General features: G+C 49.0%; 1 protein-coding gene across 2 annotated transcripts in view; it reads left to right on the top strand.

The window, feature by feature from the left end:
• The window catches only part of LOC134346400 (uncharacterized), an 80,309-nt gene extending 58,953 nt beyond the window's left edge, over nt 1–21,356 (top strand). Inside the window, exons 3-9 of one of the 2 annotated variants that reach the window (XM_063047766.1) lie at nt 3,089–3,460; nt 6,127–6,224; nt 6,872–7,064; nt 11,229–11,328; nt 12,339–12,603; nt 18,732–18,771; nt 21,099–21,356. In XM_063047766.1, the coding sequence (XP_062903836.1) occupies nt 3,089–3,460; nt 6,127–6,224; nt 6,872–7,064; nt 11,229–11,328; nt 12,339–12,603; nt 18,732–18,771; nt 21,099–21,268 (1,238 nt within the window). In that variant the 3' untranslated portion in view covers nt 21,269–21,356. The remainder of the gene's footprint in view (nt 1–3,088; nt 3,461–6,126; nt 6,225–6,871; nt 7,065–11,228; nt 11,329–12,338; nt 12,604–18,731; nt 18,772–21,098) is intronic. The other variant, XM_063047767.1, reaches the window with a different exon arrangement.
• The last annotated feature ends 2,151 nt before the right edge of the window (nt 21,357–23,507 follow it).

Below are 23,507 nucleotides of genomic sequence, written 5' to 3'. Positions count from 1 at the left end.
CCTCCGATTGTCACTGACCTTCGGACCCTTGCTCCAAGTGCACCACGTACAGCGGTCAACCAACTCTCTTCATTTACATCTTCTCTCCTCATCTCTCCCCGGCAAAAGACCACGAAAATCTCCCTTCCAGACTCACAAGAAAGGACAACAGCATTTCAAACCCTGCTATCTCTAGTCATAACCCAAACATTGCTGCTACAGGGAAACCATTACATTATCAGTGAAACCTGACAGCATGTTACACAGCAGTCATACCCTACAGCATGTTGCATTAGCCAATTCAGCCCTGGGAAAAAGCCTCTGACTATCCACACGATCAATGCCTCTCATCATCTTATACACCTCTGTCAGCTCACCTCTCATCCTCCATCGCTCCAAGGAGTAAAGGCAGAGTTCACTCAACCTATTCTCATAAGGCATGCTCCCCAATCCAGGCAACATCCTTGTAAATCTCCTCTGCACCCTTTCTATGGCTTCCACGTTCTTTCAGTAGTGAGACGACCAGAATTGAGCACAGTACTCCAAGTGGGGTCTGACCAGGGTCCTATATAGCTGCAACATTACCTCTCAGCTCCTAAACGCAATCCCACAATTGATGAAGGCCAATGCACCGTGTCCCTTCTTAACCGCAGAGTGAACCTGCATAGCTGCTTTGAGTGTCCTATGGACTCGGACCCCAAGATCACTCTGATCCTCCACACTGCCTAGAGTCTTACCATTAATACTATATTCTGCCATCATACTTGATCTACCTTGTCCGGGTTGAACTCCATCTGCCACTTCTCAGCCCAGTTTTGCATCCTATCAATGTCCTGTTGTAACCTCCGACAGCCCTCCACACTATCTACAACACCCCCCAGCCTTTGTGTCATCAGCAAATTTACTAACTCATCCCTCCACTTCCTTATCCAGGTCATTTATAAAAATCACGAAGAGAAGGGGTCCCAGAACAGTTCCCTGAGGCACACCACTGGTCACCAATCTCCATGCAGAATATGATCCACCTACAACCACCCTTTGCCTTCTATGAGCAAGCCAATTCTGAATCCACAAAGCAATGTCGACTTGGATCCTATGCCTGCTTACTTTCTCGATAAGCCTGGCATGGGGTACCTTATCAAATGCCTTGCTGCAATCTATATACACTACATCCACTGCTCTTCCTTCATCAGTGTGTTTAGTCACATCCTCAAAAAATTCAGTCAGGCTCGTAAGGCATGACCTGCCTTCCACAAAGCCATGCTGACTATTCCTAATCATATTATGCCTCTCCAAATGCTCATAAATCCTGCCTCTCAGGATCTCTTCCATCAACTTACCAACCACTGAAGTAAGGCTCACTGGTCTATAATTTCCTGAGCTATCTCTACTCCCTTTCTTGAATAAGGGAACAACATCTGCAACCCTCCAATCGTCTGAAACCTCTCCCATCCCCATTGATGATGCAATGATCATTGACAAAGGCTCAGCAATCTCATCCCTCACCTCCCATAGTAGTCTGGGGTACGTCTCGTCCAGTCCCGATGACTTATCCAACTTGATGCTTTCCAAAAGCTCCAGCACATCCTCTTTCATAATATCTACATGCTCAAGGTTTTCAGTCCGCTGTAAGTCATCCCTACAATCGCCAAGATCCTTTTCCATAGTGAATACTGAAGCAAAGTATTCATTAAGTACCTCTGCTATCTCCTCCAGTTCCATACACCCTTTTCCACACTTGATTGGTCCTATTCTCTCACATCTTATCCTCTTGCTCTTTACATACTAGTAGAATGCCTTGCGGTTTTCCTTAATCCTGTCTGCCAAGGCCTTCTCATGGCCCCTTCTGGCTCTCCTAATTTCATCCTTGAGCCCCTTCCTGCAAGCCTTATAATCTTCTAGATCTCTACCATTACCTAGTTTTTTGAGTCGTTTGTAAGCGTGTCTTTTCTTCTTGACTAGATTTACAACAGCCTTTGTACACCATAGTTCCTGTACCCTACCATCTTTCCCTGTTTCATTGGAACATACCTATGCAGAACTCCATGCAAATATCCCCCAAACATCTGCCACATTTCTGCAATACATTTCCCCGAGAACATCTGTTCCCAATTTACCCTTCCAAGTTCATGCCTGATAGCCTCACATATCCCCTTACTCCAATTAACGCTTTCCTAATTTGTCTGTTCCTATCCTTCTCTAATGCTACAAGAAAGAGATAGAATTGTGATCACTATCTCCAAAATACTGTCCCACTGAGAGACCTGACACCTGGCCAGGCTCATTTCCCAATACCAGATCAAGTACAGCCTCTCCTCTTGTAGACATATCTACATATTGTGTCAGGAAACCTTCCTGAACACACCTAACCAACTCCACCCCATCCATTGTCGCTCTTCCGTCATCCCTGCCGGGGATCTTTTCCAATCAATTCTGGCCATCTCCTCTCTTGTGCCTCTGTAATTCCCTTTACTCCGCTGTAATACTGATACATCTGACTTCTTCTCCTCCTCAAATTTCAGTGCGAGTTCAATCATATTGACCCAGGGTTCTTTTACCCTGAGGGCCTCTTATGAATTCTGGTTCATTGCACAACACCCAATCCAGAATAGCTGTTCTGCAGGGCTGAACAACAAGCTGCTCTAAAAAGCCATCTCATTGGCACTCTTGAAATCCCCCTTCCTGGAATCTGGCACCAACTTGAATGTCCTAATCTTCCTGCATATTGTAATCCCCTATGAGTACTGGAACATTACCTTGTTGCCATGCATTTTCTATCCTCCATTGTAATTTGCAGACCACATCCTTACTACTGTTTGGGGTCCGTATACAACTCCCATCAGGGTCTTTTTACCCCTGCAGTTCCTTAGATCTATCTAGAATATTTCAACACCTTCTGACACCTCTCAGTGCTTGTGGGATCGGACCGCGCCTCTCGGTGTTTCTGGGATCGGACCACGTCTCTCGGTGTTTCTGGGATTGGACCGCACCTCTCGGTGTTTCTGGGATCGGATGCGCCACTCGGTGTTTCTGGGATCGGACCGCGCCTGTTGGTGTTTCTGGGGTCAGACGTGTCCCAAGCTCATTGAGTGAATTTTGCCTTTTACAGAACTGCCACCATTCAACGTGGTGAATGTTTCTACCCCAGCGGACAGCATCACCTTGTCGGGTCACTTCGAATCCTGTCCCAACAGCAGTGCTGACAAACTGAATGTCTGGCTTCGCTGTAAATGGTATGAGAGTCACAATTCACGCTGTAAATCAGGCTCGGAGGTCATCAGCCAAAGTCATCCCTACTGTAGCTCGGCTCTGCATAACTGGACCTGCCAAAATCTCAGGCCGTTCTCCCGGTACGACATCCAGCTCTTTGTGAATTACTCTCTTCCCAGCTCTGGCAGCTCTGGATTTGGATACAGCCAAAGACAGATGCAAACTTTCGAGAAACCACTTCACACATCGAGGGTAAACACCAGCCAAGCAGGTGAGGAAGGGGATTGAAACAACATCAGGGTGTCACCATTCATGACCCAGGCTGCTCAGGGATTGGGGTTGCTCCGTGTGGGGAGGGGTAACGGTTCTCCAGCTCCTGTGTGTTTGCGCCCAGTGCTGGGGAAGGTCACAGAGGATGTGGGCTGTGGGATGGGACAGGACAGGAGCTGGAAGGGGCCATTGCTGGAACCGGGGAGGAGGCTGATAGAAATGCAGAACTGGCCGTCCAATTCATTATTGAAATCCAGGCCCTGTTAGCAAGGCCAGCATTCATTGCCCATATTTAGCTGCCCTGAGAAGGTGGATTATCTTCGAGGGTTTTTAAAGCAGGATGTAGGGAGTTCTACTCGGAAAGAGGTTGTATTCAACCTTATCCTGGAGTACGAGAATGGCCAAGTGTGGAAGTGACCCTTTGGGAACAGTGAACATTGTTCAGTAAGACGGAGAGACAAGAAACTGCAGAGTCTGCAGTCTGGAGCTTAAAACTAAATGCTGCAAGAACTCAACGTGTAGGCAGCATTTGCAGAGGGAAATGAACAGTCAACACTTTGATTTGAGACTCTTCCTCAGTTCAGTCAGATCAAAGGTAGTCACGGAAAAAGAGAACGTTGGTTCTAGAGTTCACGTCTTAAATTGGGGAGGGCTGATTTCGCCAGTGTAAGGCTGGACCTGGCAGAGTAGATTGGGAGGAGACATCATCAGAGAGGAGAGAGATGTTCGCAGGCGAGATAGTGAGGGTCCACTCAGGGGTAAGAGGGAAAAACAAAAGTGTCAACTCTCGGCATTTGGTTTCCAGTGAGACCCTGTAGGGGTCGGAGAAGAGAACTTGAGAAAGCAGTTGAGGGATAAGGAAGAGGTGGCTAGCGGGATTAGGGAGACGTGCCTAGCGGGATTAAGAAGAATTCCTACACAGGGTGTTTGACAGTCTTCATTTTTCAAAATGGTTCTTTTGAGGGTTCTTGTTTTGTGGCTTTCCGTAAAGAGATGAATTTCAAGGCTGCATAATGGATGCATAGTTTGATAATAACTGTTCTTTGAACTTTGAATGATCGTGTGGGTTTATTGTGGAACACGTCTGTGTTATGACGAAGGAGGTATTAGGGGCAGGTTGGATAAATCCCCACGGCTTGACGGGATGCTATGGGATGGTAGGGAGGAGATTGCTGTGTCTCTGATGCAGATCTTTGCATCTTAGTTAACCACAGGTGAGGCATGTGAAGATTGGAGAATAGTTTGCACTGCTCCCTTGTTCAAACAGGGCGGTAGGAATAAGCCAGGAAACTACAAGAGAGTGAGGCTGTCTTGCAGAGGGAAATAATTGAAAACTATTCCAAGAGACAGGATTTATGTTCATTTGGAAAGGCAGAGACTGATTGGGATGGTCAACACGGTTTTGAACAAGAAGATGCTGTCAGATTGAATTTTTTGAGAGTTAACTGAGAAAAGTGATGAAGACAAGGCAGTAGGACACAGCTAACATGGAGCGGTGACAGATAGACTGGGTGGTTTTGAATCTGAATACTGAGTGATGGAGTGTACAGATAGTGTTATGGCCACATTTAATACCACACACAGCTGTGCTCACCCTGCTATAGGAGGGTGTCACTAAACTAGCGAGAGTGCAGAGAAGATTTATGGGCAGGTTACTGGGATTTTGAGTTTGGGTTGTAAGGAGAGACTGGGCAGGCTTGAAGTCTTTTCCCTGGAGTGTCAGAGGCTGAGGGGTGAGCTTATAGAAAGGGATAAATTATGAGGGGCATAAAACAGGTGAAAGCCTACCCAGGCGAGGGAGTCTAAAATGAGGGCACAGCTTTAAAGTGAGAAAGGACATATTTAAGAAGGGCCGAGGGTCGTGCGTGTATGAGTCAGCTGTCAGAGACAGTGAGTACAGTTATGATATGTAAAAGACCCTTGGACAGGAAAGGTTCAGAGTGAAATGGGCCAAATGCAAGTTGGCGTTTTGGTCGGCATGGAGGAGTTTCTGTGCTCTGATCAATCAGCCAGGAGAGGAACGTGTGTGTGGTGGTGAGCCCGGCTCCTGCCAGCCTTGTTCTCGCTGGCAGACACGGTGGGTTTGGGGGCTGCCATCGCATCAGCCTGTGGTTTATTTTGTGGGTGCTGCGTTCTGCAGCCAGACTGCACGGTGGGGAAGGTCGGTGGGTCTCTCTGTTACTGGATGAATGTCTGACAGTCAGGTGGTGAGGCAGTCTACCTGTGCGAGAGCTCAGATGGAGCCTGACCTCTGGCGGCATTGTCTGCTGTGTGAACCAACCTCACTGATATCGCTCTCTCCCCCCCTCTCTCTCCCCCACTCACTCTCTCACTCATTCTCTCTCATTCTCTCACTCATTCTCTCACATTCTCTCCCCCTCTCTCTCTCCCCCTCTCTCTCTCCCCCTCTCTCTCTCCCCCTCTCTCTCTCACTCATTCTCTCTTTCATTCTCTGTCTCTCTCTCTCTCTCATTATCTCTCTCTCTCATTCTCTCTCTCTTCCCCTCTCTCTCTCTCCTCTCACTCATTTCCCCCTCTCTCTCTCTCTCTCTCTCTCTCACATTCGCTCACTCTCTCTCCCTCTCTCTCTCTTCCCCCCCACTCACTCTCTCACTCATTCTCTCTCACATTCTCTCTCACATTCTCTCTCACTCTCTCATATCCCAGTGCCTGACAAACCCTGGTTGCTGACTGTGGACATGGTCGAGGGGAGGATTAGCTGGGATCTACCGAATTCATGCCGTGCTCAAGTCCTTGGTTCTCAGGTACGTTGAGACCCTCTGTCTCCCCTCCTTGTCCATCTCCCTCCCTCCCTCTCTGTCTGCTTCCAGCACTCTCCTGGTCTCTCCAACACACGTCCCCATGTCGTTCCTGCATCCTCTCTCTGCTCCCCACCCACCCTGGTCTCAGCCCCTCTGTGCCCTGTCGCTCTCTCGGTACGGTCAGCACCATTCTTCACAGTGCCGACTGTGAGATCCCGGTTCAATTCCGGCCACTGCCTGTGTGGGATTTGTATGTTCCCCTGTCACCACATGGGTTCCATAGGGTGCTCCCGTTTCCTCCCGCTTTCCAAGACACGAGGTTAGAGTTAGTCAGCTGTGAACATGCCATGTTGGTGCTGGAAAGATGGTGCCACTTGCGGGCTGCCCCAGCACATCCTTGCTGATTGGATTTGATGCAAATGATGCCTGCTTTAAATACATGTGACACGTAAAGCTTACCCAATCTAGTCTCCTCATCAACCCTATCTGTACCCCTGTCCCTCCATTACCCTCCCTCTAAACCCCTTGTCCCCTCTCTCTCCCTTCCCAAACCCCTTCTGTCTCCATCTCCCCGCTATCTCCCTGCTTACTCTCCCCACTCAGTCCAGTCGAGTGCTAACAGACCTCATGTTCTCCTTTTCTGCCTGCAGATAACCATTGTTGGATCGAGAGCCCACAATGCCTCATTCCCTTCTGAACATGTGTTCACTTTCGATACCAGTACAACACAGCTAAAAAATTACACCTTCATATGTGCAACGAAATACAACATTATTCTGCAAGCTGACAGCTCGGTGGGCTTGGGGAATAAAGAAGAAGTGATAAGGATGACTGCAGCAAAAGGTCAGACTGTATTCATGGGTCCCTATGTCAGAACACTCACAGTGCCCGTGGTTACCTATCCCAGAACACTCACGGTGTCGATGGTTACCTATCCCAGAACACTCACGGTGTCGATGGTTACCTATCCCAGAACCCACATGGTACCTATGGTTACCTGTCCCAGAATACTCGTCCTATTACCTATTCCAGAAAACTCATGGTGCCCATGATTACCTATCCCAGAACACTCACGGTGTCGATGGTTACCTATCCCAGAACCCACATGGTACCTATGGTTACCTGTCCCAGAATACTCGTGTTGCCCATGGTTACCTATCCCAGAACACTCACGGTGTCGATGGTTACCTATCCCAGAACACTCACGGTGTCGATGGTTAACGTTCAGCTCAACGTTCAGGGATATTCAATATTCAGGAGGGATAGACATGAAGGAAGGGGAGGTGGGGTGGCGTTGCTGGTTAAAAAAGAGATTAACGCAATAGAAAGGAAGGACATAAGCCGGGAAGATGTGGAATCGATATGGGTAGAGCTGCGTAACACTAAGGGGCAGAAGACGCTGCTGGGAGTTGTGTACAGGCCACCTAACAGTAGTAGTGAGGTCGGAGATGGTATTAAACAGGAAATTAGAAATGTGTGCAATAAAGGAACAGCAGTTATAATGGGTGACTTCAATCTACATGTAGACTGGGTGAACCAAATTGGTAAAGGTGCTGAGGAAGAGGATTTCTTGGAATGTATGCGGGATGGTTTTTTGAACCAACATGTCGAGGAACCGACTAGAGAGCAGGCTATTCTGGACTGGGTTTTGAGCAATGAGGAAGGGTTAATTAGCGATCTTGTCGTGAGAGGCCCCTTGGGTAAGAGTGACCATAATATGGTGGAATTCTTCATTAACATGGAGAGTGACGTAGTTAATTCAGAAACAAAGGTTCTGAACTTAAAGAGGGGTAACTTTGAAGGTATGAGACATGAATTAGCTAAGATAGACTGGCAAATGACACTTCAAGGATTGACGGTGGATATGCAATGGCAGGCATTTAAAGGTTGCATGGATGAACTACAACAATTGTTCATCCCAGTTTGGCAAAAGAATAAATCAAGGAAGGTAGTGCACCCGTGGCTGACAAGAAAAATTAGGGATAGTATCAATTCCAAAGAAGTAGCATACAAATTAGCCAGAGAAAGTGGCTCACCTGAGGACTGGGAGAAATTCAGAGTTCAGCAGAGGAGGACAAAGGGCTTAATTAGGAAGGGGAAAAAAGATTATGAGAGAAAACTGGCAGAGAACATAAAAACGGACTGTAAAAGCTTTTATAGATATGTAAAAAGGAAAAGACTGATAAAGACAAATGTAGGTCCCCTGCAAACAGAAACAGGTGAATTGATTATGGGGAGCAAGGACATGGCAGACCAATTGAATAATTACTTTGGTTCTGTCTTCACTAAGGAGGACATAAATAATCTTCCAGAAATAGTAAGGGACAGAGGGTCCAGTGAGATGGAGGAACTGAGCGAAATACATGTTAGTAGGGAAGTGGTGTTAGGTAAATTGAAGGGATTGAAGGCAGATAAATCCCCAGGGCCAGATGGTCTGCATCCCAGAGTGCTTAAGGAAGTGGCCCAAGAAATAGTGGATGCATTAGTGATAATTTTTCAAAACTCGTTAGATTCTGGACTAGTTCCTGAGGATTGGAGGGTGGCTAATGTAACCCCACTTTTTAAAAAAGGAGGGAGAGAGAAACCGGGGAATTATAGGCCGGTTAGCCTAACGTCGGTGGTGGGGAAACTGCTGGAGTCAGTTATCAAGGATGTGATAACAGCACATTTGGAAAGCGGTGAAATGATCGGACAAAGTCAGCATGGATTTGTGAAAGGAACATCATATCTGACGAATCTCATAGAATTTTTTGAGGATGTAACTAGTAGAGTGGATAGGGGAGAATCAGTGGATGTGGTATATTTGGATTTTCAAAAGGCTTTTGACAGGGTCCCACACAGGAGATTAGTGTGCAAACTTAAAGCACATGGTATTAGAGGTAAGGTATTGGTGTGGGTGGAGAATTGGTTAGCAGACAGGAAGCAAAGAGTGGGAATAAACGGGACCTTTTCAGAATGGCAGGCGGTGACTAGTGGGGTACCGCAAGGCTCAGTGCTGGGACCCCAGTTGTTTACAATATATATTAATGACTTGGATGAGGGAATTAAATGCAGCATCTCCAAGTTTGCGGATGACACGAAGCTGGGCGGCAGTGTTAGCAGTGAGGAGGATGCTAAGAGGATGCAGGGTGACTTGGATAGGTTGGGTGAGTGGGCAAACTCATGGCAGATGCAATTTAATGTGGATAAATGTGAAGTTATCCACTTTGGTGGCAAAAATAGGAAAACAGATTATTATCTGAATGGTGGCCGATTAGGAAAAGGGGAGGTGCAACGAGACCTGGGTGTCATTATACACCAGTCATTGAAAGTGGGCATGCAGGTACAGCAGGCGGTGAAAAAGGCGAACGGTATGCTGGCATTTATAGCGAGAGGATTCGAGTACAGGAGCAGGGAGGTACTACTGCAGTTGTACAAGGCCTTGGTGAGACCACACCTGGAGTATTGTGTGCAGTTTTGGTCCCCTAATCTGAGGAAAGACATCCTTGCCATAGAGGGAGTACAAAGAAGGTTCACCAGATTGATTCCTGGGATGGCAGGTCTTTCATATGAAGAAAGACTGGATGAACTGGGCTTGTACTCGTTGGAATTTAGAAGATTGAGGGGGGATCTGATTGAAACGTATAAGATCCTAAAGGGATTGGACAGGCTAGATGCGGGAAGATTGTTCCCGATGTTGGGGAGGTCTAGAACGAGGGGTCACAGTTTGAGGATAGAGGGGAAGCCTTTTAGGACCGAGATTAGGAAAAACTTCTTCACACAGAGAGTGGTGAATCTGTGGAATTCTCTGCCACAGCAAACTGTTGAGGCCAGTTCATTAGCTATGTTTAAAAGGAAGTTAGATATGGCCCTTGTGGCTACAGGGGTCAGGGGGTATGGAGGGAAGGCTGGGTTCTGAGTTGGATGATCAGCCATGATCATAATAAATGGCGGTGCAGGCTCGAAGGGCCGAATGGCCTACTCCTGCACCTATTTTCTATGTTTCTATGTTTCTATGTTTCTATGTAAAGGTGAAGCTACACTCAGGTTGGAGGAACAACACCTTATATTCCGTCTGGGTAGCCTCCAACCTGATGGCATGAACATCGACTTCTCTAACTTCTGCTAATGCCCCACCTCCCCCTCGTACCCCAGCTGTTACTCATTTTTATGCACACATTCTTTCTCTCACTCTCCTTTTTCTCCCTCTGTCCCTCTGAATATACCTCGTGCCCATCCTCTGGGTCACCCCCCCCCGTCTTTCTTCCCGGACCTCCTGTCCCATGATCCTCTCGTATCCCCTTTTGCCTATCACCTGTCCAGCTCTCGGCTCCATCCCTCCCCCTCCTGTCTTCTCCTATCATTTTGCATCTCCCCCTCCCCCTCCAGCTTTCAAATCCCTTACTCACTCTTCCTTCAGTTAGTCCTGACGAAGGGTCTCGGCCTGAAACGTCGACTGCACTGCTTCCTATAGATGCTGCTTGGCCTGCTGCGTTCACCAGCAACTTTGATGTGTGTTGCTTGAATTTCCAGCATCTGCAGAATTCCGGTTGTTCACATTTAATGAGTTTTAAATGGTGATGGGAGTAGGCAGTTTAATTCAGCAAAATTGTCTCACATTTAAAGAGTTTTAAATGGTGATGGGAGTAGGCAGTTTAAATGGTTTGGCATGGACTAGATGGGCCAAAGGGCCTGCCTCTGTGCTGTACTTTTCTGTGACCCCATAATTTCTACCGCAATTGCTTTTCTGCTATCATCTGGCACCTCGGCTGCGATTTGAAACTTGTGTCTCTGTCTGAGCAAACCCTTCCCTTTTCAACACACGGCAGCCTGGGGCACATCAGGCCCTGGGGATTTATCCAGTTTACGTCCTGTGAGAGGCCTAATGTCTCCTCCTTTTAGTGACCAGAAGGTCTTGTGTTGAAAATCAACAGGCAACGTGAAATGGTGGTTAGTGAAGAGCTGGTTCAGGCAGTTTGTTTGCCTTTGTTCCGTGCCCGGCACGTTAACCACAACCTTTTCCTGCAGAACCGCTTGTTCCCGAAATTCAGAGTCGTGTTTCAGAAATCACTGGCTCGACGGCTCGTATCCAGTTCACACACTCACACAGAGAATGCACTGCAGTGTCGTGAGTATTGCTTCTCTCCTTCGTCATCCACCCCTCCGCCTTTCCTCCGCGGTCCCTCACCCTCCCCCACAGTCCCTCCCCACCTCCTCACAGTCCCTCACCCCCTCCCCTTCCCCCCACAGTCCCTCACCCCCTCCCCACAGTCCCTCCCCCTTCCCCCACAGTCCCTCCCCACCTCCCCACAGTCCCTCCCCACCTCCCCACAGTCCCTCCCCCTCCTCCCCACAGTCCCTCCCCCTTCCCCCCACAGTCCCTCACCCCCTCCCCACAGTCCCTCCCCCTCCTCCCCACAGTCCCTCCCCCTCCTCCCCACAGTCCCTCCCCCTTCCCCCAGTCCCTCCCCACCTCCCCACAGTCCCTCCCCTTCCCCCCACAGTCCCTCCCCCTCCTCCCCCATGGTCCCTCCTCCTTTCCCTCTGCAGTCCCTCCTACCTTCCCTCCTCTTCATCCATGCTCATCTACCCTCGACTCTCCTCCCCCCTCCCTACTCTGTCCACGGCCCTCAACTCTCTCAACCTTTCCCCCACTTTCTCCATCTCCCCCCATTCTCTCCATCTTCCCCCCATTCTCTCCATCTTCCCCCCACTCTCCCCGTCTCACCCCCACTCTCCCCGTCTCACCCCCACTCTGTCCGTCTCCCCCCCACTCTGTCCATCTCTCCCCCCACTCTGTCCATCTCTCCCCACTCTCTGCGTCTCCCTCCACTCTCTGCGTCTCCCCCCACTCCCTCCGTCTCCCCCCACTCCCTCCGTCTCTCCCACTCCCTCCGTCTCCCCCCCACTCCCTCCGTCTGCCCCTACACTCTCCGTCTCCCCCCCACTCCCTCCGTCTCCCCCCTACACTCCGTCTGTCTCCCCCCACTCCGTCCGTCTCCCCCCACACTCTCCGACCCCCCCACTCTCTCTGTCTCACCCCCGCACTCTCTCCATCTCCCCCCCACTCTCTCCATCCCCCCCACCACTCTCTCTGCCCCCCCCCAACTGACTCTGCCTCTGTTGTCACCGGTGCAGATTTTACGAAGTGATTGTTTCATCGACAAGTTATGATTCACGTTCCGATCGGGAAAGGTTGTGTCAGAATAGGCATCTGCTTGCATTCCAAGTGGATCATCCATTCAACGACTACATCAGTCTGCGCATTCCCACTGCCAACGTCTCTGGAACAATGACGTTGACCATCGGAGATGATCAGACCATTGGCAACTTCTGGAACAGACGTCTGGAGTCTGACCAGCAATACACAGTCACGTTGCGAGTCGTCAGTGACTGGAGTCCGGTGAGTGTGCGTCACCTGCCGCCATCTTGTGCGCTGTTCGCTCTTGTATCCAGGAGTCCTGGTAATCAGGTCAGTGGGCATCAGTGCCTGGAGTCACAGCTTGGAAAGGAAGGTGGACGTGGGTCCGACGTGACAATGTCCTGTGTCTGACCGTCCCCAGCCGCTACATCAATGACCTTCCCTCCCCCAGTACTGGGATGGTGACTGATGTTGGCACCGTCTCCACTTCCATCAGAACCCCTCAGCAGATGGTCCCTGTGACTGCCGACAACACAGGCATGAGCAGGTACGTGACAGGTGTGTTCCCTGAAGACCATCTCCAACAGGAGCATGTCCAACCACCTTTCCTGGACTGTGAACAGCGTTACCAGCTCCACAGACCAGCATCCACAGTTGGGCAGAACATCCAAGAATCTGCCTCATAAATACTGGAGACAGGTGTCCTGCAGGACGTGATCCCTCCTCTGACACGGCATCACAGACTGCCACCCCCTGCCGGATTAGTGCAGCCCCAACAACCCTCAAAGCACTCAGCAGCATCCAGGAGAAAGCAGGAGTATTTGATTGTTTGTTTAAGCCCAGGGGTGAGGTCTTTGTAGCTCTGGGTCTTTACAGGATGATGTTGCCCAACCCTCCTCTTTTCACAGCCAGGCTTGGGACTGTCCTTGGCGGGGTTATAAATAGGAGTGGTAATGTCAGAATCGGAGTGAGGAGTGGCTGTGGGACACTCAGTCTCTCAAACCACGCTGTGTATTTGGCTGATGTGACTGTAGCCTCAACTCCACAGTCCTGTCCACGGTGGATGATGGGAAAATGGAGGCTGTGTAGGAGGAAAGGGTTACATTGATCTTACAGCAGCTGAAAAGGTCAGCACAACATTGTGGGCCGAAGGGCCTGTACTGTGGTGTAATGTTGTCTGTTCTATGGCAGCAACCCTCAGCCCTCATTTAACCACTTCTGCTTTAACGATGTCAAGGTCACTTTGGGCCAAAGGCTCAGAGTCCATCGGTGACTTATCTGTATACCTGATTCTGGCTTCTGTAAATCACGCACAGGGGCTCCAGGTCTGTCTGTGTCTCAGAGATCTACAATCACCTGCTTTTTTATGATTCCTGACAATATGGGCGACTTTATATATGTAGCCCCCCCTGGAAAGCCTCAGACTCACTCAACTCGCTGTCGTCAAGGGGGAGCGACCTTCGGTCCCTCCAAACTGGGTAATCAGTTTGTGTGGATGCTGTGTGATGTACCCCACCCCGGCAAATAACAGACAATACACCAGATACGATTAAATGGTTACAGTTTATAGATATTACTGGAACTATGTAATTAATAGAGATAAAATATAAAAGGAAAGTAAAAGGCGCCAAACTTATCAAAGTTCAACCTCTTCGTGCACAACAGTTGGAGCTCTAGTAACGGTCCTCTTTTCACCATCTGATCCCCTCTGACCACCTCAACCCACCACTTGGGACCAACCGCGGTGGTCGACCAGACGCTCCACACGAGTCTGTCTTCGTCTCCTCTCCTCGCCAAAACCTCTGGGCCTCGGACTCCCGCACGGGAGTCGGCTGGTTTACAGCATCGTGTCTACTCTCTCTGTCCCCATCGCACCTTCTGCGCCAAAGCCCGCGCATCACAATAGCTTACAGACACATAAGAAAGAATAACATCTATGCCAATTGGTTAGCAACTGAATACAACTCTCTCTATAACCCAAACAAGCTGCTAGTGAGAAAACTTTCTCAACAGTTAACATAACAAAGCAGCCATTTTGATTAGCCTACGCAGTAACATGAAAGAAGAAACCCCTTACACACAGAAACATAGAAAACCTACAGCACAATACAGGCCCTTCAGCCCACAAAGCTGTGCTGAACATGTCCTGACCTTAGAAATAACCGAGGGTTACCCAGAGCCGTACACTTTTCTAAGCTCCATGTTTTCCACGTTCTAGGCTCGAGATTTGATATTTGAACGTCTCAACCAGTGGGGAAAAAGGTACAGGGGCCTGAAGAAGCTCAGTCAATGTTTCTGGAACAGCTTCTTCCTGTCTGCCATCACATTTCTGAACATTATTTCTCTTTCACTATGTTTATTTGTTTTTTCAATTGTTTATATATTTAGAGATGCAACGTTGAACATCCCCTTCGAGCCCTTCAAAACGCTCTGCCCAGCAACCCACCAATTAACCCTCTCCGAATCACAGGATAATTTACACTGACCAACCCACCCGAACCGGTATGTCTTCAGCCCGTGGGAGGAAACTGGATCCTCCGGACGAAACCCACACAGTCACCGGGAGAATGTATAGACTTACTTACAGCGTTTGTCGGAATTGGAATGAACACCAGTGTCCCGATCCATAATAACAATAGACAATAGACAATAGGCGCAGGAGTAGGCCATTCGGCCCTTCAAGCCAGCACCACCATTCACTGTGATCATGGCTGATCATCCACAATCAGTATCCAGCTCCTGCCTTATCCCCATAACCTTTGATTCCACTATCTTTAACAGCTCTATCCACCTCTTTCTTGAGAGCATTCAGAGAATTGGCCTCCACAGCCTTCTGGGGCAGGGCATTCCATATATTCACCACTCTCTGGGTGAAAAAGTTTTTCCTCAACTCCGTTCTAAATGGCCTACCCCTTATTCTTAAACTGTGGCCTCTGGTTCTGGACTCACTCATCAGCGGGAACATGCTTCCTACCTCCAGCGTGTCCAATCCCTTAATAATCTTATATGTTTCAATAAGATCCCCTCTCAGCCTTCTAAATTCCAGTGTATACAAGCCCAGTCGCTCTAATCTTTCAACATCTGACAGTCCCGCCATCCCGGGAATTAACCTTGTGAACCTACGCTGCACTCCCTCAATAGCAAGAATGTCCTTCTTCAAATTTGGAGACCAAAACTGCACACAGTACTCCAGGTGTGGTCTCACCAGGGCCCTGTACAGCTGCAGAAGGACCTCTTTGCTCTTATACTCAATTCCCCTTGTTATGAAGGCCAGCAATGTCATTAGCTTTCTTCACTGCCTGCTGTACTTGCATGCTTGCTTTCAGTGACTGATGTACAAGAACACCTAGATCTCGTTGTGCCTCCCCTTTTCCTGACTTGACTCCATTTAGATAATATTCTCCTTTCTGTTCTTACCACCAAAGTGGATAACCTCACAATTATCCACATTAAACTGCATCTGCCGTGCATCTGCCCACTCACCCAGCCTGTCCAAGTCACCCTGCATTCTCATAACATCCTCCTCACATTTCACACTGTCACCCAGCTAAGTGTCATCGGCGAATTTGCCAATGTTACTTTTAGTTCCCTCATCTAAATCATTAATATATATTGTAAACAGCTGCGGTCCCAGCACTGAACCCTGCGGTACCCCACTGGTCACCGCCTGCCATTCCGAAACGGACCCGTTAATCGCTACTCTTTGTTTTCTGTCAGCCAGCCAATTTTCAATTCATGTCAGTACTCTGCCCCCAATACCATGTGCCCTAATTTTGCCCACTAATCTCCTGTGTGGGACTTTATCAAAGGCTTTCTGAAAGTCCAGGTACACTACATCCACTGGCTCTCCCTTGTCCATTTTCATAATTACATCCTCAAAAAATTCCAGAAGATTAGTCAAGCACGATTTCCCCTTTGTAAATCCATGCTGACTCGGACCGATCCTGTTATTGATATTCAGATGCGTCATAATTTCATCTTTTATAATTGACTCCAACATCTTTCCCACCACCAACGTCAGGCTAACCGGTCTATAATTCCCTGTTTTCTCTCTTCCTCCCTTCTTGAAGGGAGGGACAACATTAGCCACCCTCCAATCCACAGGAACTGATCCTGAATCTATAGAACATTGGAAAATGATTACCAATGCCTCCACGGTTTCTAAAGCCACCTCCTTAAGTACCCTGGGATACAGCCCATCAGGTCCCGGGGACTTATCAGCCTTCAGACCCAACAGCCTATCCAACACCATTTCCTGCCTAATACAAATTTCCTTCAGTTCATCCATTACCCTCGGTCCTTTGGCCACTATTATATCTGGGAGATTGTTTGTGTCTTCCCTAGTGAAGACAGATCCAAAGTACCTGTTCAACTCGTCTGCCATTTCCTTGTTCCCCATAATAAATTCACCAGTTTCTGTCTTCAAGGGCCCAATTTTGGTCTTAACTATTTTTTTCCTTTTCACATACCTAAAGAAGCTTTTACTATCCTCCTTTATATTCTTGACTAGTTTACCTCCGTACCTCATTTTTTCTCCACGTATTGCCTTTTTAGTTACCTTCTGTTGCTCTTTAAAAGTTTCCCAATCCTCCAGCTTCCCACTCGTCTTTGCTATGTTGTAGTTCTTCTCTTTTGTTTTTATACTGTCCATTACTTCCCTTGTCAGCCACGGCCTCCCCTTACTCCCCTTAGGATCTTTCTTCCTCTTTGGAATGAACTGATCCTGCACCTTCTGCATTATTCCCAGAAACACTTGCCATTGCTGTTCCACTGTCATCCCTGCTAGGGTATTGTTCCATTGAACTTTGGCCAGCTCCTCCCTCATAGCTCCATAGTTCCCTTTGTTCAACTGAAATACTGACACTTCCGAGTTTCCCTTCTCCCTCTCAAATTGTAGATTAAAATTTATCATATTATGGTCACTACCTCCTAAAGGCTCCTTTACCTGGAGGTCCCTGATCAAATCTGGTTCAGTGCACAACACTAAATCTAGAATTGAGTTCTCTCTGGTAGGCTCCAGTACAAGCTGTTCTAAGAATCCATCTCGGAGGGACTCCACAAATTCCCTTTCTTGGGGTTCAGTACCAACCTGATTCCTCCAGTCTACCTGCATGTTGAAATCCCCCATAACTACTGTAGCATTACCTTTGCGACATGCCAATTTTAACTCTTGATTCAACTTACACCCTACATCCAGTCGACTGTTTGGGGGCCTGTTGATAACTCCCATTAGGGTCTTTCTACCCTTAGAATTTCTCTTACCCTTATTACCCGATCCGTAATAACGTCACACCGACCGCTGTGCCGAATTACCGGACTGTTTCCCCTCTCAGTCCCAATCTCCTCCCTTCTCCCCGTATCCTTCATGCCTTGACTAATCAAGAATCTATCAACCTCTGCCTTAAATATACATAAAGACTTGGCCTCCACAGCTGCCTGTGGCAAAGAATTCCACAGATTCACCACTCTGGCTGAAAAAATTCCTCCTCATCTCCGTTGTAAAAGGCCGCCCCTCGGTTCTGAGGCCGGGTCCTCTGGCCCCTGACTCGCTCTGTCTCATTATTCCTTTCCTTGTACACTGAGATTATTTGTTATTTACAGTGATGTAATTGTAACTGTGCTGCTCCACAAATCACTGATAATAAAGCTGATTCAGGATCCAGCTAAGCCCATGGAGAGCGTTCCCACATCAGTACTGACGAGCTGTGCTCCAGAACTATCTGTTCCAGGACAGTTCCGACACAGGAATCTACCCAACAGTGTGCAAACTGCCCAGTCTTGTCCCGTTCACAAACTGAAGGACAAACCCGTTGTACAATCACTGCGTGAACCATCGTCAGAGTGGGTGGAAGCCGTTGTTCGCGGTGCTGTCAGGTGACATTTGATAAATTACTCAGTTTGAGTCTCTTCAGGACCCCTTGATTCCAAACCTCATGACAGCAGCAGTTCAAACGCAGACCCAGGAGGTGCTGTAGACCGGGCTGGGAGGGGCTCTGTCATGTGTGACTCTGTGTCACGGTGACCTGTGTGCTTTTGGGTGTAATGGTGATGGTCACAGTGGGTTTACGGATCAGTTTGGAGGGGACAGACTCACACACAGGATAGAGTGTGGCCGGGGGTCAGAGTTCCGCCACTGAAGGACGATAGTGGCCAGTTGAGGGTTTACTACAACCCAGCAGTTTCACAGACACTGTCACCGTGATCGACCTTTGTCCGAGATTCACCTCACTCACTGAGTTGAAATTGCTTGGTGGGATTTGAACACTTGCTTCTTGCTCGTTGACCTGGGTTCTGGGCTTATTGCAGAGTAATGCACCTCATTGTCTGAGCAAACACATCTGAATGGAAAAGCTTCGATTACTAACAGCGGCTGTTAATTCTCTTTGCAGGAAGTGAAGACTGTGTGTGCGTATTATGAACCGTTCTATGGTGAGTTCAAACCCTGACTGCTGTGGCACTGTTACTGACCCCAGCAGACAGCCCAGCACGGGATTGTTTAAAGCAGGTGTTTCCAGTGGTTAATACAATATGACACCTGAGAGGGAGCAGAAAACACTGTTATATCCAGGATAGCTGGCACGGATGAGAGCAGGTCAGTGCTGCTGACAGTGTGCAATCAGGCATGAGGCTGTACTGGCTGGAGTTTAGAAGAATGAGGTTCTCATTGAAACCTATCAAATATTGAAATGCTTGAGAGAGAGGATGTTTCCAGTAGTAGACGATGTCTAGGAGTCTAGGTCCCGAAGACACAGCCTCAGAATGGAGGAATGTTTATGGACAGATCAGCCATGATCTTATTGAATGGTGGGGCAGGCTCGATGGGCCGGATGGCCGACTCCTGCTCCTATTTCTTATGTTCTTATCTCTACAGATGCTGTCTCACCCTGAGTTTCCCCAATATCTCTACAGATTCTGTCTGACTCTCAGTTCCCCCAACACCTCTTCAGATGCTGTTTCACCCTGAGTTCCACCAACATCTCTACAGATTCTCTGACCCTGAGTTCCTCCAACATCTCTACAGATGCTGTCAAAGCCTGAATTCCCCAACATCTCTACAAATACTGTCTCACCCTGAGTTCCCCCAACATCTCTACAGATTCTCTGACCCTGAGTTCCCCCAACGTCTCTACAGGTGCTGTCTGCTCCCTGATGTCCCACAGCACATTGCGTTTTCTCCAGATTTAGTCATATTACAGCGAGACAACACACCTCGTGATATCTGCCAGCGGTAATGGGCCTCATTCTGACTCGGATCGTGTCGACGTACAGCACAGAAACAGGCCCTTTGGCCCATCCTGTCCATGCTAACATCTGTTGCCCATCTACACTCATCCTACCTGCCTGCATTAGGTCTGGAGACCCCTGTGCCCTGCCGGTTTGTCTGAATGTCTGAAACATAGTGATAGTGTCTGATTCCACAACTTCCTCCCGCAGTGCATTGCAGAAATGTGTAAAGCAAAGCATCCCCCGTCAGATCTCCTTTCAACCTCCGTTTCTCACTGTCAGACTGCGTTCACCTGCTTTTGACACCATGAAAACAAGTTCTGACAAGCTGTCCTCTCAGAACTTTGTGTACTTATACAGGTCGCCTGTCAGCCTCCTTCACCCCAGGGAAAACATCCCAGCCCATCCAACCTTCCCCCATATCCGACGTCCTCCATTCTAGGAAGATCTCCTCTTGCACTCTCTCCAGAGTAAGGACGTCTTTCCCACAGCACGGTGACCAGAACTACAATTCTGCTCACAAGACTCCCTGCAGCCTAACCAATCCGGGTGAAGGCCCCTGACCCGCCCGTTTCCTTCCACAGATGCTGCCTGACTCAGTGAGATCCTCCGGCTGTAAATTGGGGTTCCAGATCATAGTAGCTGCAGTTTCTGCCGAACCAGTGTTTTGTGAAGTTGTAACAGATCACTGCAGCCACCCACACAAAACTCGTTTCTCAAACACATCAGTGAGACCAGACCCCATTTCAATCACACAAAGCCATCATACTCTGTGAAACGGTCAAGTGCAGGAATAGAGGACGGGACTGGGTCATTCAAGCCTGGAATTTCCCAGTTTAAATGGGACAGTTGAGAGGTGTGCTGAACTTGATTCCCCAAATGGCAACAGCCCCATTAGCAGAGCTGCTGGGGAAGGACTAGGGAGCGAGCAGCTGAACTTGCTGGTCCACATCACCAGTCAATGGGCTCCCACTGTACAGGGAGTGTTTACAGGGCTACTCTGGGTCACCCTGAACTGGGAGCCAGACTGTTGTTTCTCCGTGTATCTAACTACTGCTTTGGATTCTGCTCCCAACAGTATCAACTGGAAAGGTCACCATAACCTTTTCAATTCTCCTCTTCATCAGTCTGCTTTTGATCCTGGTGGTCTTCCTGGTCTACAGGTAGGCATCTCCTGGGCCTTTCCCCAAGGCTATACAGGCGGGGCAGGTCCCTGGAACCACCAGCTCTGACTGAAGGTGGTGAAGCAAGCTCTCTTGGGGTGGGGCGTTTGGGGGTTAAAACAAAATCAGTGACTGGGCTCACAGGGTGGTCACACCAGGATGACACTGTGTTTGCAACCAGAGGACCTAGGTCACCCACCGAGGATTTTACACTGGTCCAGGTTAACATCCGATTACTCCACAGCTTCCATTTCCAGGTGTCTTTTCCAGAGAGTTCCTGGAGGGATAACTGCCTCTGGGATAGGGATATCCTCAACTCAGAACCTTGCTGAGTGTTCCACCTAACCATCATCTCTCCTTCCTGTGCAGGAGGAGGCGGAAGCAGCCCAGGCAGGCCAGAGAACAAATGGTCCAACGTTTCATTGCGAAGAGCTCAGGTGAAGACTGAGCCTGTGGAGAGTTCAGCATCATCCATTCTCATTCATCTCTCCCCAACCCCACTGCCTCACCTCCCTCTCCGCAACTCCACATCTCCCTGATACACAGCATCTCCCTATCACTCCCCTCTGATACCACCACTCTCCCTATCACTCCCCTCTGATACTGCCACTCTCCCTATCACTCCCCTCTGATACCGCCAGTCTCCCTATCACTCCCCTCTGATACCACCACTCTCCCTATCACTCCCCTCTGATACCGCCACTCTCCCTACCACTCCCCTCTGATACCGCCACTCTCCCTATCACTCCCCTCTGATATCGCCACTCTCCCTATCACTCCCCTCTGATACTGCCACTCTCCCTACCACTCCCCTCTGATACTGCCACTCTCCCTATCACTCCCTCTGATACTCCCACTCTCCCTATCACTCCCCACTGATACTGCCACTCTCCCTATCACTCCCCTCTGATACCACCACTCTCCCTATCACTCCCCTCTGATACTCCCACTCTCCCTATCACTCCCCTCTGATACGACTACTCTCCCTATCACTCCCCTCTGATACTCCCACTCCCTATCACTCCCCTCTGATACGACCACTCTCCCTATCACTCCCCCCTGATACTCCCACTCTCCCTATCACTCGCCTCTGATACCACCACTCTCCCTATCACTCCCCTCTGATACTACCATTCTCTCTATCACTCCCCTCTGATACTCCCACTCTCCCTATCACTCCCCTCTGATACCACCACTCTCCCCGTCACTCCCCTCTGATACTCCCACTCTCCCTATCACTCCCCTCTGATACCACCACTCTCCCTACCACTCCCCTCTGATACCACCACTCTCCCTATCACTCCCCTCTGTTACTCCCACTCTCCCTGTCACTTCCCTCTGATACTCGCACTCTCCCTATCACTCCTCTCTGATAAACAACCACTTCCTACACTGATACATCTCCCAAACTCTCTCCCCACTAAGACCGGCCCCTCTCCCTGCACTGACAACTCTCGATGCCTCACCATTCCGACTGTCCTTGCTGAAGAACTGGTATCGCCAGCTTCCTCTCTCAGTCTGAAAGAGCCAGCAGGTTGGAGCTTTGAACGGAACTCGGTGCAGTGAAGGAGTTCATCACCAACAACATACCAACTGCGTTGTACAGTCACACGAGACACACAGTGTCTGGTCACACGACACCCACGGACAGTGTCCGGTCACACGACACACGCGGACAGCGTCCGGTCACACGACACACGCGGACAGCGTCCGGTCACACGAGACACGCGGACAGTGTCCGGTCACACGACACACACGGACAGTGTCCGGTCACATGATACACACGGACAGTGTCCGGTCACACGACACACACGGACAGTGTCCGGTCACGCGGACAGTTACCAGTCACATGATACTCACAGACAGTGACCGGTCACACGAGACACATGGACGGTGTCCAGTCACAGGATACACGCGGATGGTGACCGGTCACACGAGACACATGGACCGTGTCCAGTCACACAATACACACGGACAGTGACCAGTCACACAATACATACAATGTCCAGTCACACAATACTCATGTGTAACGGCTTCTTTGTAATGCTTTACTGCTAATTCTAATGTAATGGCTTCTCTGTAATGTTCACTGCTGAGGTAATGGGTTCTCTGTAGAAGCAATGTTTGGGTTATGTCTAGCGATAACAGGGTTTTGTATGCAGGGGTTGGCCAATGAGGAAATGTTGTTCTTTCTGGTGTGTCTGGGAGCTGTGTTTTCACGGTCAGTTGTCAAGGAGAGATGAAGAGGGAAGACGCGAGTAGAGAGAGCTGGTAGACCACTGGATGGAGTGGACTGGGACTTGAGGGTCTGAAGGTCGGTAATGCTCGGAGGAGATCGATGGTGGAAGAATGACTACAGAGTGAACTCCAAAGAGACCTTGATTTCCACTTGGGCACTTTTTTTGTTTTCTTTAATTTCATTACTAACCCTATATTCAGATTAAGATTCATAAATTCTATCATTTAATTGCATATGGTGTACCGTCTGATATTTTGCGTTGTGGGTTTGTATCTGGGGGTACATCACGCAGCCTCCACACAAACGTGATTACCCAGTTTGGCCGGTCCGAAGGCTGATTCCCCTAGATGAACAGGAGCTGGGCGAACCTGAGGGTTACAATTCTGGGGGCTCATCCGGGATTGATTCCGTTGGATGCTGTGTGATCGCCCTGTTTAAATCTGTAACTCTCTGCTGGTGTGGATGTTCTTCGGTTACAGCAGTGGTGTTCCCCTATAGAATTGCTGGGAATTAACGCGTGCGTGTCGAGTGGGGTGGAT

The sequence above is a fragment of the Mobula hypostoma genome, chromosome 5 (assembly GCF_963921235.1).
Source record: "Mobula hypostoma chromosome 5, sMobHyp1.1, whole genome shotgun sequence".
Lineage (NCBI taxonomy): Eukaryota > Metazoa > Chordata > Chondrichthyes > Myliobatiformes > Myliobatidae > Mobula > Mobula hypostoma.
Note: the sequence above shows the minus strand (reverse complement) of the source record. Positions and strands in the feature narration are given on the sequence as shown.